This window comes from Melospiza georgiana, chromosome 6, assembly GCF_028018845.1.
Source record: "Melospiza georgiana isolate bMelGeo1 chromosome 6, bMelGeo1.pri, whole genome shotgun sequence".
Lineage (NCBI taxonomy): Eukaryota > Metazoa > Chordata > Aves > Passeriformes > Passerellidae > Melospiza > Melospiza georgiana.
The window spans coordinates 60,461,411-60,480,147 of NC_080435.1; the positions used below are offsets into that span (position 1 = coordinate 60,461,411).

The 18,737-nt window shown below is 46.8% G+C and overlaps 1 protein-coding gene across 1 annotated transcript in view; it reads right to left on the reverse strand.

Annotated features, from left to right (window-relative positions):
- TMEM260 (transmembrane protein 260) overlaps positions 1 to 8,258 on the reverse strand; it is a 34,635-nt gene extending 26,377 nt beyond the window's left edge. Inside the window, exons 1-3 of the mRNA XM_058026729.1 lie at positions 8,057 to 8,258; positions 2,630 to 2,661; positions 1,646 to 1,794 (exon numbers count right to left, since the gene is read on the reverse strand). Of these exons, the coding sequence (XP_057882712.1) occupies positions 1,646 to 1,794; positions 2,630 to 2,661; positions 8,057 to 8,258 (383 nt within the window). The remainder of the gene's footprint in view (positions 1 to 1,645; positions 1,795 to 2,629; positions 2,662 to 8,056) is intronic.
- Positions 8,259 to 18,737: the final 10,479 nt, after the last annotated feature.

An 18,737-nucleotide genomic window follows, 5' to 3' on the forward strand; every position in this document is an offset into this window, starting at 1 on the left:
AGTATCTGTGAAATAATTTCTGTAAGTCTTAATAGTTTTTATCATTTCTCACTTGCACGTTTTCTGTTCCTTCACGCAAATTCTAAATTTGACAGAAGCGCCGTCTTCCAAATCCAATTAAACACCAACAAAACACCTAAACCTTCAGAAGTGCTGAAGTAATTCCCAAAATAATTCTCAAATTTAGCCTGCCATTTCTCTCCTGTATCCTTATTTCTCTAAAGGAACGATTGCACCATTTCCAAAGCACAAAGTGGGTACCCAAGGAACTGTCACACACAAACTAAAAACTGGGGAAGATCTTCCAAATAACTGCAATAATGGGAATAATCATCATAAAAAAAGAAATCAGAAACAAATATAGAGAACCTTTAGCAACTCCTTGCAGGAGTTTTTAACAGAATGGAGTTGTGCTCTGATGCTGCACCGAGCGCTGTGCACGGGAGGGCAGCGCCACTTCCAGCCTCCCAAACAGGCTGTGAAATACAGGATATTAAATTAAATAATGCTGACTTAATTACATGTATTACCCACCAGTGAAAGCAATCACTTGAAATGCCTACAGAAATATTTAGGAACTACTCAAGCAATTCCAGTAGGTGTGCTTTGGAGCTGATGCTACGCGCGAGGTGATGTGCAAAAAAGCAACTCCTCTTCAGCAGAGAAAGATGGACCCTGTGGAACAAAGTTTAAGTGAGCTCAGAGCTTGCTTAATCTCAGAATCTGCCCCCCACCACCTCCCCGTTTATTCCTGCTTTTATTTCTAGGTTGCTGGGAAGGTTTCCCTGAGGGGTGGCTCTGGAAACGGGTGGGAGAAAAGGGCTTTTGTCAAAATAATCCCAGTCGGGAATCGCCCCGTCTCATCCCGGAGCGCCCCGATACCACTCGCAGCCTCAAAACGTGCCCTATTTTCCCTGCAAAAAGAACATCAGAAATTGTTTATACGGGTTGCCATAATCCTCTCAAATATGGGTCAGGCTGAGGTTAAGAGCAGCCAGAACTTGCACATCAAAGACGAGCAGGGTTAACAAAAACCCCACAACCACGTGAGCATCCCGATTGTCCTCCCAAGGTTAGAGGTGCGGAAAGGAGGCTCCCGGACATCCCCCCCAAGCCCGGAGCTGCTCCAGGGAAAGGCAGGGATGCTCTCCCTGCTCCTTGGGTACCACGGGCAGGCAACTGCCCATCCACCTCCGCCGGGAGCTGCAATTAAACCAAGTTCACGGTTTCCCGATAGGTGAAGCTCATCCTGTTAATTTAAACAGACCATCTGCATCTTTCGAGAACGACAAACTTCATTAGTTCTGGTTAGTTAAACCGAGCGGTGATTTGTGATAATGAGCCTGAACAACCTGTCACGGCTGGGCAAGGGAAAGGGCGCACTTTTTATTATTGCTATTATTATTATTTAACAGAAAAGAAAAGGGTGGGGGGGGGGAAATAAAAAGAGGGGGGAGGCTTTTGTGCGGGAAAGAAGGTCAAATTCAGATTAAGTTGCTGTTAGGTTAATCAGAGGAACTAATTAGGGAAGGGGGGGGAATGCTGGTCCGAAGGCCAGCAGGGAGCAGAGGGAGCCTTCGGGAATGTCCCGAGCTGCCGGGGAAGCACCACGAAGCCAAGGAAAAAGCGCCCCCGAGGACTTTACCTGAAAACCGTGCAAAAAAGCAAAGAGGCAGCAGCTGCTCCCACCAAGCCGCAGAGGAGATTGACTCGGAAGGCAGGGGAGCTGCCGGGCAGCCCCGTGGCCCCTTTGGCCAGCAGCGTGAACAGGGGGTAGCCAGGAGGGTGGGCGACCTGGGGACAGAGGGACACAGGGTTGGAAGGGGGGGAGAGGCTGGGAATGGGAGCAGGGCAGCCCTGAGCAGCTCCGCTCCCCGAGCCACCCTCAGTGCCCATCCCAACCCTTGGTACCCATCTCAAATCCCCATAACCATCCCAAATCCCAGTGCCCATCCCAAACCCTGATACCCATCCCAAACCCTGGTACCCATCCCAAACCCTGGTACCCATCCCAACCCCACCAAGGTTTTTTCCTCAGTGGATCTGGCTCCACACCTCGCCCATAATAATGAGGCTGCGAGGAAAAGGAGGTGCCACGTTTCATTAGCGTGCCTTAAAGGGCTCCTTGTTTGGGTTCACAGTATATTAGGGTCATTCAAAAGGCTGTTGTTTTTTTTTTCTTTCCCCCTTTTTTTTTTTTTTTTTTTTTTTTAAAGCAGCTTCTCAACTATTTTATTGGTTAGCAAGTTGAAAGACCACACTGCTATCGGATTACCACCGCGCTGACAGTCCTAAGGTCTTGCCTAAAGGGATCATGCACCATAATAAAGTTTATTAAATAATAAAACTTATTAAAATTGTTAACCCGATTTATTTTATTCTCCCCAGCTTATACAAAATTTGGGTTGATAATAAGCCAGCTACTGTATATACAGTAAAGCCTTTGCTTTATAATTTAGTTTAATTGGATTTAAAACTTGAAGTAAATTGTCGCGTGCTGTACTTATAAGTTAGTAAAAACTGTGGTTTGAAAATAAATTAATCTACTTTACTCCATGCTTAATTAAACTTCCTTAATTCCTAAAACTGTTAATGAGAGCATTGATTAAACAATAAAACTAATACTTACTCCAAGCTCATATGCGGCTGTGATCAGCTCCCCTGTGAAAAAATAATGTAAAACCAATAATTACTATTAGGAAATGACACTCCTCCAAAGTTTTCAAAATCCAAATGCTTGCATTGGGGTTTTGCATTAATTTGACTGGATAAAACTGTAAATCTGTGGAGATTTAACAGCATGAAATTTTCTAAGAATATTTTCTCCCTCTGATGTCATTGCACAAAATATCTTTTGTATGTTTTTCGTGAGACTTTTATGAACAGATAAGTGAAAATATAGGTAGGATCGGGCAAAGAATGGCCTGAGACATTCAAAATGCAGACATCTGTGTGTGTGTGTTTTTAATTTAAAACCATCTGACTCAATAACTTTCAAGCACTGCACTTTGCAACGCTTAAGCTGCATTGTTTGTTCAATAACCCAGTTGTTTGTCATAAAAAAAATTATAGAAACCAACACAAAACCAGAGCTTTACAGCTTTTAAAGAGGAAAAACATAATCACTGATTGTGCAAATCTGCATCCATTTATCTGGGAAGCTTGCTCTCCCTAGATGCTAAAGCAATTCTGCTTCACAAGTAATTCTTTTACCTGTCAGTGGATGCTGCACCCAGCTCCCAACAGAAACAACATTAAGATTGTGCATTTTGTTTGTATTTTAAGCCAGGACAAATAGCTGCCACAAAAAGACCCACGTTAGCAGAATAGTTGGCATTTTTAGAGCATTTGACACTGGAGCATTTTGCAGCAAACTGAACAACATACATCAAATATATTCAATGAGAACAACGCATTCAGGGAGACACAAAATTAAAAATTTACAGCTGGTTTTCCTTCCTTCCCTCAAATTTCATAATCCAATTTTACTAGGTCCTAATAATTTTGCAAGCACCAGGGTCATGGAAGCCTTGTTAGATGGGAAAGACACAAATGAAGGGCGCTGGTGGCTTTAAATGCTAAATTAACAATATTTTAAATTTCTGTACAGTCACATCCTCACCACGCCACACAAAGGGGGGCAGGGGGGATTGTACCAATGGCACCTTTAAATCCTGACACCAGGATTTAAAGTAAAATGCAGTAAATGCTGCATTTTAAAATGAAGATTCAACCCATTACTGCTGGTGGCAACTTCTGCAGAATTAGAGCTGTTGGCTGGCAATGACTGGAGCCAAACCTGCCACTTCTGCACCAAAACCTCTCAGACATGGAGTTTCCTGCTATTCTTATTTTAGGAAAATTTCACTCTACACTGCAAAACAGCCCCCAAAAAATGGATGCAATGGGAAAACCATCCATCCCAATTCTGAGCCCTTCAGAGTTCAGCAGCTCCAACATTTCCAGGGCTGGGAAGGGATAAATCCTCCTGCACACAGTAAAGGATGGTGACAATAAAGGAAACCCTAAATTTGGCACTGGGGGGGTTCCCCAGTGTGCAGCAGCTGGTGATGCCCATCACCCAGCACATCCCAGGCATGCTGCTCCACTAAAATCCTCCTGGGATGTAGCAATATGTGCATCTAAAAAAGCAAAAATTTAACTTCGTTCACATTGCTGTGACGTTTATATCAAGGGCAAGAATCACCCCAAAGAAACACAGCCACAAATCAACCAGGGAGCTGCAGAAATAATACAAATAAACCACTGGTGGAAGCCACCACCAAGCTTTGAAATACAACAGCACAACTTTGCCTTGTAAGAATTAAGGAAAAAAAAACCCAAAAAGAGCTGCAAAAGATCAGCTCACAGGCTGCAGGCTTGTTGAATTCCAGTGGGAAAATCAAAATAAGTACATAACAGCCACTGCTTTGGATAAGGTTAATTCTCCACCTCCCACCCACACACCTGAGCATCCCTTACAGCCTCCATGGGCTGGAGGAGTGAGGAGCATTTATTTTGTTAAATAACAAAACACACCCCCAAACTCAATGTCCTGTGAGACAGAATGACCTCTGGCATCTTCAGGCACCAGCTCAAACTGAAATGTTTATTCCCTCCAACTCCACGGGAACAGGAGCTGGACTTGATGATCATTGTGGGTCCCTTTTAATTCAGAATATTCAGTGATTCCTGATGGAAACAAGTTTCTGATTCCCCCATAAAGGTGTTCAGGCAACAAACCCAATGCTGCCTGAACTCTTGATTTATACCCAGCAAGTTTGGGAGCTGATGTTTGAAACATCACAGTGAACATTTGGTTGGTTTCTATTTTTTTAAACTTTATTTGATCCCTTTTAAAGCTGTTTTAACATCTGTGGATATTTCTGAATTATAATTCCATCTCCCCCTATTATTCTCTCATTCATTTCTTTATTCCAACACTAAGTAACACGAGCAAGCTGCCAGAGAGAGAAATACCAACTGCCTTAGATATTTTTGGATTACTGCAAACTTGGGGAACAATTAAAAATACAGATAGTTTAAAAATAAAATAATAGAAGATAATAAAATAATAATGAAAATAAAATAAAATAATAAAATAAAATAAAATAAAATAAAATAAAATAAAAATTAAAATAAAATAAAATAAAATAAAATAAAATAAAATAAATAAAATAAAACTTAAAATAAAAAATAAAATTAAATTAAATTAAAATTAAAATAAAAATAAAATAAAAATAAAACAAAATAAAATAAAATAAAATAAAAATAAAAATAAAAATAAAATAAAATAAAATGAAATGAAATAAAATAAAATAAAATAAAATAAAATAAAATAAAATAAAATAAAATAAAATAAAATAAAATAAAATACTAGGCTCCCTGCCTGGAAGCAGATACAGCAAATCCTTAAGCAGCTCTTTATTCACACAAGTAGCCTCAGTGCTTTTGGTGGCACAAGTTTCAGGCACAGGCAAATCAAACACCACAAGCAGGGCCATGCACAGATATTCCAGCTGAGGAATTCCAGGCTCAATCCATGAGAAACCAGGGAAATAATGCCCAAAAAAGTCCTGACACTGTGATGGGACACAATGCTGGCTGGGACAGGCACAAGGGGACAGCAGTGTGTCTGCCCAGTCCCAGTGAACACATGGAAGACAGGCAGGAAATTTAAAATAAAATTCACAAAAATAAAGAAATAAGGAAAGACAAGGAGCGAGGTCACAGGGCTGGTCAGGGGACTCTGTCCTGAGGGATTTCCTTTCCACAATACCCTGGGGAAAGTGGGGTGAACCCACTGTGCTGTTTGTCTGCTTGCTCTGTCCACTGGGATAATTCATATCAAACAAAAAACCAAATCCCAGATCCAGCCAGGACATCACCAGGAGAACCTGCATCCCCCTCTGCAGAGGCTGCTCATGCCTATTTGCATCCCAGAGGGAGAATCCAGGCTCAAGCACCAGGTTTAAGAACCAGGTTTAATTAAGAACCAGGTTTAATTAAGAACCAGGTTCCCGAGGCTTCATGCAGCATGAACAGCTCAGAGCACAGGGTGCTCTCCACAGACAAAAAAAGAGGCAAAAAACTATAATAAAAACCCAAATTGTAACAACTGTAAATATACCAATCATCACACATTAATTAATATACCCAGAAGGAGCAAACACAGCCCTTTCAGTAACTTGGGAGCAGAAGCAAAAGGCATCAGGATGCACATGGCCAGCCTGGCCAGTGCCTCTCTCCACACATCCTGAGCCTGTAAAATACCTGAAACCATTAAAATGTCATTTATTTAGAAGGATTTTCATGCACAGCTTGGATTTGAAACCACTGGTGACCAGGAGGCACAGCATTAAGCAGAACCACTGAACTGTTCTGGGATGACACAGAAAGAAAGAATCTTGGACACTTGTTCCATTAAATAAAAATCATCAATATATTCCCAAGAAAAACCAAGCCCTCCCATCTCCAACCCACACAGGCAAAACCAAAGCATTTTTAAAACAAGAACAGGTTAAATCAGTAAAAGCAGAGCAGGACCAAACAGGAGAACTCTGTCCCCCTGTGGGATCAGCAGGGCCAAACACCAAAATTCAGACAGGCTGGCACTGCCAGGAAGCTGCACTGGCAGAGAGGCAGCTCCAAAGATTTCCCTGCTGCACAATCCCGTGACAGCACAGCTGGCAGGATGGCACAGCTGTCCCCTAAAGCCACCAGCTGTCCCCTGCCCAAATCCTCCTCTGAAAGGCTCAAATATGGGCAAACCATTATGGGGGGCTCAAGGGCACCAGCCCAGGGGGGTCCCTGCTGTGCTGACCCCACTGGGCCATTGCACACCCCAAAGCAGGGTGTCCCTGCTGCACCCACCTGTGGGAGCTTTAAATGCACCAACCCCAATGGGGTGAGCACCCCAAAAGTGGCTGCACTGCCCCTAATGGGGCTACAGGGACCTAATGGGGACCCAAAATATACCAATGGGACCAGCAACTCCATGGGGTGACAGCAATGCACCCGTCCCTCTAGGATGAGCATCCTTATGGGGTGACATTGAAGTACCAGCCCTGATAGGATGAGCATCCTTATGGGGTGACAGCAACCCCCTGCAGTGACACTAATGCCCCAGTCCCTGTAGGATAACAGCAACCATATGGGGGACAACGAAATAACAGAAATATCCTATAGGATGAGCATTCCTATGGGATGATAACCAGCCTAATGGGGTGACAGCAATGCTCCAGTTCCTACAGGATAACAGCAACCATGTGGGGTGACAATGAAATACCAGACCCTACAGGATAAGCATTCCAATGGGATGACAGCCAACCTAATGGGGTGACAGCAATGCACCAGCCCCTCTGGGGTGAACAGCCCTACAGGGGTGAGAGCCATGCACCAGTCACCCTGTGGGGTGAAGTACCAGCCCCTATAGGATAAACATCCTTATGGGGTGACAGTAAAGTACCAGCCCTTATAGGATGAGCATTCCTATGGGATGACAGCAACCCCCTGGAGTGACACTGATCCCCAGTCCCTGCAGGATAACAGCAACCATATGGGGTGACGATGAAGTACCAGCCCCTATAGGATGAGCATACCTATGGGATGACAGCCAACCTAATGGGGTGACAGCAATGCACCAGCTCCTCGGGGGTGAACAGCCCTATAGCCAGTCACCCTATAGAGTGACAGCAATGCACCCATCCCTATAGGATGAGCATTTTTATAGGGTGACAGTGAAGAACCAGCGCCTATAGGATGAGCATCCCCGTGGGATGGCAGCAAGCCGATGGGGTGACATCAAGGCACCAGTCGCTCTGGAGTGAGCAGCTCTCTGTGGTGACAACCCAGTGGGGTGACACCAACGCACCGGCTCCTTCGGACAGACCAACCCTACACGGGTGACACTGATGCACTGATGCACTGAGCTCCCGTGGGGTGACAGCAGCCCTGTGGGGTGACAAGGATGACCCAGTCCCTGAGGGTTTGGCCCCCGCCACCCACCGCCATGCACCGGCCGCTACGGGCCGAGGGTCCCCACCCGATACATTACCCGCATCCCCGCCGGGCAGGGCGGGCGGCAGCGTGGCCGTGTAGAGAGCAGCCACGGCAGCGCCCAGGGCCCCGGCAGCGGCTCCTCCCGCCCCATTCCCGATCCCGTTTCCGATCCCCGCGCCGGTGCCGGTGCCGGCCCCGGGCCCGGGCCCCGCGCCCATGTGCGCCGCCACCTTCCGGGTTCGGGCGGGCTGTACCATCCACCGCCCCGCGGGGGAGCATCCCTGTCCCGCTCGCCTTCTCGCTCTCCCCAGAGCGCCTTCAGGGACTTCTCTCAATACAGATCTCAGAGAACAGAGAAAGCCGAAAACCCAGTGAGGCTATTCAGCGCGGCCTCCCGCTCTCTTCCATCTTCCCCGGCGGAGAAGAGTTGGTACAGCCGAAGAGGGCGTGGCGGAGGGTGAGTACGGCCGGGCGGGACCAAGGCGCGCTGGGGGGGGACGGGCCGAAACCACCGGAGATGCGGGGGGAGAAGGGGACCGGTGCGCGTCCTGCCTCTCCCTTGCTCCTGGGATCGTCCCTTCAGGACGAGATTTTTTAAGGATCAGTTTTTTAAGGATCAGCTCCTTCTGGCCTCTCTCACACACATCAAAACCCTCCTCGGACAGTGCTGGCTGCACCCCCTCCACCACAACTCCAGTGTGCCCATACACAAATAATAAAGATTTAACCCCTGGTTGGGGTGGCACAAGATGCTGGTGAAGGGAAAGATTGAAGGTGTCAGCGCACGGATTATTAAAAGCGGTGATTCCCGCTGTGGGAAGCAGTTAAGGAAGGCAAATAGCATCCCGAGACCTATCGATGGAGGACTAAAACACATCCGTGGAAATCATTATGGGATTGTACCAAAGAGCGGCGAGGCCGTACCTGCAGAATTGAGACAGATTAAAGAGAGGCTTTTGAATACAAATGAAAAAAGGTATAGGAGAGGGTAATGAGGATAATAAACAGCCTTATGGATTAGATCTAAGTGGAGACGTTAGAAAATTAGGTTTGCATTTATTAAGGATTAAGGGCTGACACAACGGAGGGAATGTGTGTGGTGTTCTGGGGATGGAGAAGGGTCCTGCTAAAACAGCAGCAAAAAAAACCTGGAAAGTGAAACCAAGGGAGGCATTCAGGGAATTCTGGGGTCCCCAGCACAGCAGGGACTTCAACCTGATGGAGGGAATCCTGAGGAGGCCACCAAGATGATTTGAGGGATGGAGCCCCTCTACTGTGGGGAAAGGCTGGGAGAGCTGGGGATGTTCAGAGGAGGCCTTGGGGTGACCTCACTGGGGCCTTCCAGTACCTGAAAGGGGCTCCAAGGAGCTGGAGAATGACTTTTCACAGGAGCATGGAGTGCCAAGACAAGGGGGAATGGCTTCAAACTAGAAGAGATTAGATTTAGATGGGATCTTGGGAAGGAATTCTTCCCTGTGAGGGAGGTGAGGCCCTGGCACAGGGTGCCCACAGAAGCCGTGGCTGCCCCTGGATCCCTGGAAGTGTTGATCCCTTGAATGTTCTTCAAGAATGCAACACATTCTTGAAGAAATGTTCCCATTTAGTTTTTTGACATCTGTTGTACTTTAGGGCTGCTTAGTGCTCCAAGCATGAAATGGGCTGTCCCAGAGTGGGCTCAGCAGCCTGGCTTTCCCAAGAGATTCCTAGGAAAGTTGTTCAGCCTGGAGAAGATTCCAGGGAGACCTTAGAGACTCTTCCAAAACGTAAAAGAGCTCCAAGAGAGATGAGAAGAGACTTGGACAAGGGCCTGGAATGACAGGACAAGGGGGAATGGCTTCCCACAGCCAGAGGGCAGGGTTAGGTGGGATATTGGAAGGAATTGTTCCCTGTGAGGGTGGTGAGACCCTGGCACAGGATGCCCAGAGAAGCTGTGGCTGCCCCTGGATCCCTGGAAGTGTCCAAGGCCAGATTTGACGGTTCTTGGAGCAACCTAGGATGGTGGAAGATGTCCCTGCCATGGCAGGGGTGGAATGAGATGGGTTTGAGGCCCCTTCCAACCCAAGCCATCCTGTTATTTTATGAATTTAGGCAAGCTCTGTGCACTCAACCAGGTTGTACAGAAAAGATGAAGATTTGACACACTCTGAAGTCACTGGTATTGGAGGCTGTGAAAATCACCTGGGCCCAGCAGCTGCCTCCCATCCCAAAGCGAAGCAGTGGTGACCCAGAGCTTCCAGGACCCAACTCATTGGCAGGTTTCTGCCCTCGTTGGCTGAGCACCATCGGGGAGGGGAAAAAGACATGTTCCAATCCTCCTCCAACCATTGTCACTATGGAAATGAGTGGATCCAGGGGCTGTGGCTGCTCCTGGATCCCTGGAAACGTCCAAGGCCAGCTTTGACGGGGCTTGGAGCAGTCTGGGATGGTGGAAGGTGTCCCTGAAATGGCATAGGGTGGAATGAGATGGGTTTTGAGGCCCCTTCCAACCCAAGCCATCCTGTTATTTTATGAATTTAGGCAAGTTCTGTGCACTCAACTGGGCTGTACAGAAAAGATGAAGTTTTGACCCACTCAGACATCACTGGGATGCCTGGAGGAGCTGGTGTTGAAGGCTGTGAGCACCACCTGGGCCCAGCAGCTGCCTCCCATCTCAAAGGGAAGCAGTGGTGACCCAGAGCTTCCAGGACCCAACTCATTGGCAGGTTTCTACCCTCGTTGGCTGAGCACCATTGGGGAGAGGAAAAAGACACGTTCCAATCCTCCTCCAACCATTGTCACTATGGAAATGAGTGGATCCAGGGGCTGTGGCTGCCCCTGGATCCCTGGAAGTGTCCAAGGCCAGATTTGATGGTTCTTGGAGCAACCTAGGATGGTGGAAGATGTCCCTGCCATGGCAGGGGTGGAATGAGATGGGTTTGAGGCCCCTTCCAACCCAAGCCATCCTGTTATTTTATTAATTTAGGCAAGCTCTGTGCACTCAACCGGGCTGTACAGAAAAGATGAAGATTTGACACACTCTGAAGTCACTGGTATTGGAGGCTGTGAAAATCACCTGGGCCCAGCAGCTGCCTCCCATCCCAAAGGGAAGCAGTGGTGACCCAGAGCTTCCAGGGACCCAACTCCTTGGCAGATTTTTGCCCTCATTGGCTGAGCACCATCGGGGAGGGGAAAAAGACACGTTCCAATCCTCCTCCAGCCATTATCACTATGGAAATGAGTGGATCCAGGGGCTGTGGCTGCTCCTGGATCCCTGTAAGTGTCCAAGGCCAGCTTTGATGGGGCTTGGAGCAACCTAGGATGGTGGAAGGTGTCCCTGCCATGGCAGGGGTGGAATGAGATGGGTTTGAGGCCCCTTCCAACCCAAGCCATCCTGTTGTTTTATGAATTTAGGCAAGCTCTGTGCACTCAACCGGGCTGTACAGAAAAGATGAAGATTTGACACACTCAGACATCACTGGGGAGCCTGGAGGAGCTGGTGTTGAAGGCTGTGAGCACCACCTGGGCCCAGCAGCTGCCTCCCATCTCAAAGAGAAGCAGTGGTGACCCAGAGCTTCCAGGACTCAACTCCTTGGCAGGTTTCTGCCCTCGTTGGCTGAGCACCACTGGGGAGAGGAAAAAGACACGTTCCAATCCTCCTCCAACCATTGTCACTATGGAAATGAGTGGATCCAGGGGCTGTGGCTGCCCCTGCATCCCTGGAAGTGTTCCAGGCCAGCTTGGATGGGGCTTGGAGCAACCTGGGATGGTGGAAGGTGTCCCTGAAATGGCATAGGGTGGAATGAGATGGGTTTTGAGGTTCCTTCCAACCCAAGCCATCCTGTTATTTTATAAATTTGGGCAAGCTTTGTGCACTCAACCGGGCTGTAGAGAAAAGCTGAAGTTTTGACCCACTCAGAAGTCACTGGTGGAGGGTATGAGCACCACCTGGGCCCAAAGGGAATCTCCCAGCTCGGCGGTGACCAAGAGCTTCCAGGACCCAACTCCTTGGCAGGTTTCTGCCCTCGTTGGCTGAGCACCATCGGGGAGAGGAAAAAGACACGTTCCAATCCTCCTCCAGCCATTGTCACTATGGAAATGAGCGGGGTCATTGTTCCCGTGCCCGTTGGGGCTCCTAAAATGTAATTTTAGCAGCAAAGTGCGCAGCCTGTGTGTGAAAGCAGGCTGGTGGCGAGGCTCTTTATCCGGAGCGTGGCTTTTTTCTTTGCCGTATTTTTCCTTCTTTGTGTTTCCCTTGGAAAAGGCATCCAAAGACAAATGTGAGCCATGGCTGATTACAATTATATTGATGGGGGAGGTAGCAATTTACGGGCAAATATCGAAACGTGGAAGAATGGCTGGTAATAATAGGGTGAGGACAAACTGTTCTTTAATTGTCCTGCAAGTTGTTTCATATCTTTGTCATGCAGAAGCTGGAAGTTTTAGGGTGCCAGTGACAAAGTACTTTGCTGTAATGTGGTAGGGCAGGCTCACAGCAGCCTTTATCTTACTGAATAACTACCACCATTTCAAAGGCTGGGATTACAGGCACACTTTATGTTGAAAAGGGGAATTTACATGTTTCTTCTGTAAGCTGAAATCTATTAATTCGTGAGATTTGCCTCCCCTTTCTTCATCAGCCATGACCCGGGGGTTTGACCAAGACAGGAAGGACATGCAAACCTCCCTTTTTTGTTGTTTTTTAGAGACAGGTAAGATATTTTTGGGCGTTTTCACCCACGCTCTGGGAGTTGTCCAAATCCAAGTTAGATTCACCTCACCGCAGAGCAGCCCTCCAGGCTTTCTCAAAGCTTTGAGTGTGTACTCAACAGCAATTTTAAAAAAAAATTACTTAGAAAAAAACACCCAAACCACTGGGGCAAATGGAAAGCCTTTGAAAGACGGCCTCGTGCTACACAGAGTGATTTATTTCTTAAAAATCCTTGGAACTTGTAGCACGAGAGCATACTCTAGTGGCAACCGAGCAAAGAAAGTGCTCTGGTTTGTGCAGTGTCCTGATGATAAGACACCTCCCACCTTTCTTCGAGAGGCTTTTCCTCTCCTATCTCCTCCAGCTCCACGCTCGGTGCTCAGCCCAGCAGGAAATACCCAAGGCAGGCAGAGAAAATAAACAGGAACTGCTAGAAGTAATTTTGAAAACACAGCTTGGGAATGTATCTCCCAAAAATTACTGTGTACTTAGAGAGTTGTCTTTTTACCAGGCTCTGTTGCAGATTTTCTCCTGAGAGACACAGTTTAGAGGAGGCAGGAGATAGGAAAAGGGAGAATAATACTTAAAGCAAATTCTATTCACCCATGGCAGTGTCATTACAAACTTGAATGAGCACAGTTATTGCAAATAAATAAAAACAATAGACCAGAACCAGTTTTACATAAGAAAATACTGAAATACCGTTCAATTAGTCCTAAGCTTTAGTTAAACCTTTTCTTTTGCCCATCAGGTGATAAGGTTAATACAGAAAGCACTCAACTGCTGTACTCGTGTAACAACAGTCAGCACCCATTTAATGAACTTACACGTACACACATTTAGCAAAGCCTCAATATTGTCAGCACTGGGCTGGCACGGAATTTTAATGGCAAAGTAGCCAGCCCAGGCTTCATTCTGAACAATATCCCCATGCAAGGAGAGCAGGTCCTCGTGGGGACCACCAACAATACAAAGAAGAACAGCTCCTATATTTAAACAAGAATTTTGGCAGAATTTCCACAGGCGATGTATGGCCGCCTGCAAAGCACGATGAAGGAGGTTATGCTGCTTTTATTTGTTCTTAAGTTGATGAATAAGCTGCTTTTTATGACTTGTTTGTTGAGGGGGGCAAGACCAGGCTCCCATACCCCAGTTACAGCAACGTGGCTGCAGTGGACGTGGTGCAGAAGGAGTTTCCAAGGAGAATAAAGTGGAATAAAAGCACACCTGGTCCTGGGAGCATCCTGTTGTCCTTGGACATGTGTTGGAATCCTGGATGCTGGGAATTTTAGACTTCCTGTGCTGAAGGGCACAGACCCACAAGAAAATATTGTATTTGACCTGAGGCCATGGAGAAGGCTTCCAAAATTGATTGATAGCACTGGGATTATGGATGTGGAGTTTGATTAGAAGTGTGTAATATCACTGGGTGGAAAACTTAGAGTTTAAGGCTTTAGAATATAGCAATATATGTGGGGCAAGATGGAGATTTTAGGGCAGTGGCTGGTTGTTCTTCTTCTTCACCTTCTTCTTCCTTTTTCTTCATGGGTTTGGGTGGTATTTTGTAATTGGACATGAAAGCCTGCATTACTTGGAGTGATCAGTTATTGGGTTAAAAGTGAAAATAATTTAGGTGTCATTTCTTACTTGGATAGTTTAAAAGACCTTGTAGAGAAAGATAGCCATTTTGTAGCTTGTTAGTAGAATGCTGTAGAACTCACAACTTGTAATACAGATAAGAAATAATAAATGTCTGAGCCTGAATACAAAATATCATCTCGAGAGCTTCAGTCCTGACCTTGACAGAGGTAGAGAAAAGAAGCCAAAAACCATCAGACATGGGGTTCTCTCTGCCCCATCCTGCAAAATCACATTTTCAAGGTAGATCCAGCCATCAAGGACATGTCTGGATGTGGCTGGTCACCAGAGCACTGGGGAAGTTCTGTGCTGGTTCCTTGTGTTCTCCCTGGCCATCCGAGGGACCCAGATTCATGCACATCCACCAGGAAACACTCAGTGCCTTGTGAACCCCTCAAAATTCAAAAGAAAGGTAAAGCTCTCCCAGGTGAGAAGGGGTCAGAGAAGAACAGGGACTCAGTTCCACAGGAAAACAGAATCGGTTCCACTGCTGCCAGGACAGCTTGTTCTTTTTTTTTAAGCTCAGCTTCATTTTATTCCCCAAATAGAAAAACTGACTGAACAAATTTCCTATGTTTCTTGTTTCAATTTTTAATTTTAATTTCCCCATTTCTTGTTTCCCACAGTTTTGCACCTTTGTCAGAAAGGCTTTATTGACTTGTAGAAGACTCCAATCTCTTCCTGCACCAGTTTCAGTGGCCTCCCAGCTGATTTTCTGTCACACTGAGCAGTCACAGATCCCACTTGTCTCAGCTGGTTTCCTCAGAACTCTGACAGTCATCTCTGTGTTTTCACACCTGATTTCCTTGAACTAATATTATTTATTTATCCCCATGCCTTATTGGAAATGCCTGATCTCCACCACCACCTCCCAGATCATCTTCTCCGTCTGCTGCATCACTTGAGGGCCTTGCTCCCTTCATCCCTATTACTCTCAGTAAGTGTTTGGGAAAAGGGAACATTTTTTACTCATTTACACATTTTCATCCATATTTTAATTACAGGTGTAGGACATCAATTTCTAGCCCATAGCCTGGTGGCCAAATTCACAGCCTGGCCCAAGAAATGCCCACACACAGCTGACGGTTGAAAATCTGTACCAGCAGTTCAGGGTTTAAAACTCTCATTTCTTCATCTGTGCTCACAGCTCCAGTGAAACTCGTCAAGGAACTCATTTAGGTAAGAATTTTTCACATTCCATCAGTCCTCTCTGTTTTGTTCCCATTTCTTTAAGCTTCTGTCAGAATTGTGTCAGCTGAGGATCATGCTCAGGGAATTTGCACAAAGGATGTCAAGTAGGACAGGAATTGTACCCTCCAAAATTGCTCTCTATACCTGTGTTTTCCTGCCTGGCCCCTCCATATCTTTCTTGTGTTCCTCCATTAAACAAATCCTTGGTGCTGCTACTTTATTCCAGCTGGAAATTGATGCAGCTCCAGAGTCAGCTCAAAAACCTGTGTTCTCCTACAGGGTTTTTGCATTAATCTCTGGTAAGATTGTGGTAATAATAATTCTGGTAAGATTGTGATAGGAACCTTTTTTCCTCCCCCTGTTCTGCATAGATGAGGTCACAGACGAGGGCTGTGGTGTGTTGATACGTGGCCAAAATGAACTTGTGGAGATGCTGAGCAGCAGGTAGTGTGAGAATGGAGGAGAGATGGTGGGCTTGCCCCATCCCTGGAAGTGTCCAAGGCCAGCTTGGACAGGGCTTGGAGCAGCTTGGGATAGTGGAAGGTGTCCCTTCCCATGGCAGGGGTGGGATGGGATGGGATTTAAGGTTCCTTCTACCCAAACCATTCTGGGATTCTGTAATTCCCATTTCCCTGTATCCAAGCAGCCCTGCTGATGGAGCTGTGCCATCATGCAGGATGTGCCATTTTGTGGATAGCTCACATTCCTGGAGAGCTCCAATGTAATAAATAAAATTTTTGGAGGGAAGAGAGTTGGGAAGTCAACCCATGGACAGGATTTTGAGCTAGGCTGAGTGGGCTGGTTTGTTTTTCTCTGGCTGATCCCTGGCTCAGCCCTAGTTCCTGTCCCAGGGGGTGACAGTCCCAGAGCTGCTGTTTCTATTACACAGGAGCAGAACACAATATTCTTCTTTTACACTTACAATAATTGGCTGAACCATTTAAGCATAAACCTCACCAAAAATTCAGGCTGGAACAGTGGGATTCTCCATAGCCTCAAAAAACAACCCAAACCTCAGGCATGTTTCCTTCAGCATGCTGGTGGCTGACAGGAGCATGTCCCAGCTCAGCAGCGTCCCCAGAGCTCATGTGGAATTTTACCCTCCATGCATCAAGGATCTCCTGAGTCCTGAATCATCCATCAAATCTCCTGAAAGGTCTCCACGCCCTGGTTTCAAGGTCTGCACAGGTCCTGCAGCTGTTCTCCTTAGAGGTCAGGAAGCACAAAAACAGAATCAGGATACTTTGGCCCCATCTCCCATTTCCTGTGGAAGGCCAGGCTAGGAAACAGATTAAATGGATTATATTAAATCCAGATTAAATCCTGGCGTATTCCCAGACCTGGCTTTGCCCCTTGACATCACCAGATGCTCAGCACCCATGTGGCCAGAGCACTCCATGGGAAATCCATACCCAAACCAGCTGCCTTGTGGGAGATGTTGTGGGAAGGACCCCAAAATCTTCATGGAATGGTTTGGGTTGGAAGAGACCTTAAAGCCCATCTCATTCCACACCCTGCCATGGACAGGGACACCTCCCACTAAGCCAAGTTGCTCCAAATCCCATCCCATAAAGAGACAAATCTTCCAATCTGGTACTGCCCAATCATAGATTTGAGGTAAAATGAGCCTTCCCTGAGCATCTCTTTAACACCAAATGCTGACAATCACAAGAAAACAACATTTAACATAAAGCCAAGGGCAGCTTCTATAGGACAGTGCCTGAAGTTGCCACAGCTTCTAATTTAGGAGCCTCAGACTTCTCCTCCTCTGCTTTCTGTCATCTGGCATTTGCAGGCTCCTCTCAAGGCACAAGGACAAAAATGCATCTCATTTTTCAAAGGCCAGAACTGCTGGTGCAGAAAATAGCAAAGTGCAAGGGGCTGAGCTCTGCTTCTGCCTCCACTGGGATAAATCCAGCTTCCCTCGCTGCCTTCAGCTGCCTTACTCCCCTTTTGGTGTAACCCAAAGCAGAATTTGCCTCTTGATGTTTTTCCATGGCATTAAGGCCTTTAAGGAAAATCCTACAAAAAGATTTAGGCGCAAACAAAATCTCCTGCTTTCCACAAATCTGCCTGAACTTACACTGCTAAAGGAAGCACAGGGGAACTGAAGCCTCTTGCAGGGGACAGGGGACTCTCCAGCAGGGTCAGCTGTGCATATATTTACACATGATATTAGCAGCAAAAAAAGGCAAAATGGGTGTAAAATGACCCAAGGTGGTCCAAATGTTCTGTGCTATCATTTCTGCTAGAGTCAAAGGCCTTGTGGGCTGGGGCCTTGATAAGCCTGGTGAGCTAATGAGCAACAGCTTAATCAGCACAGATAATTCTTCTGCAATACAGGAGGCAATTGAAGCCTTTTTTCCTGTTTTCTAGGAACCTTGTGGATTTTTTCCACTGGTAAATATGAGATAATGCTGTACGACTTGACCTTCCCAAACAAAGCTTTTGCAGAATAATATCCACTGGTATTCATGAATATCAGTTTATCTGGGCTGGGTTTTTGTCCCCTGTAGCTGACCAACTGGAAAGGACACCAGGAAAATGAAGAAAAACCTTAAATTTCATTTGATTTCTCTACATATGGATGAAATCCATTGGGGGGTTAGTTCAAGGAGTCACTCCAAGCATGGAGATATCTGTGGGGTCTCATCTCTTACCCATCCAGAAATGACCAGTTTATCCCAGTTGGAAACTGATGCAGCTCCAAAGTCAGCTCCAGAAATGCCCCAGCTCTGCAGCTCTTTTGGGGAAGGAAGTTTCCAGCTAAACACCAATAGCTCTGCACAACCCATCCTTTCACCTGGCACTTCATACCCCTGTGCTGGCCAAAACCACACCTGTGAGAGGCTGCCAGGAGGGCCCTCTGAAACAGCTGTTGTGTCTGGAAGCTGGAGACAAAGAGGCTCTGCTCAGACACCCCCTCAGTGTCAGAAAAGGCCGTGGCAGAGCAGGAGGAAGGCAGGACAGTCTGCAGAGCCCAGGGTGGCCGCCTCGAACCGCTGCGTTCCCCCAGACAAAACGTGCCACCAGTCCAGATTGGAGGGTGGGGGACATCCTGTCTCCCACCTCCTTTGGCTGGCTCCAATTTCCCCCGACTGGAATTAAAATAAAGAGTCAGGAGGGTGTGTTGCCAAATTCCCTGGGTGGTGGTCACACAGGAGCAGCTGCCCGTGCCCGCCCCTCGCTCGTTTGTTTGTGCCTGTAATCACTGCATTTC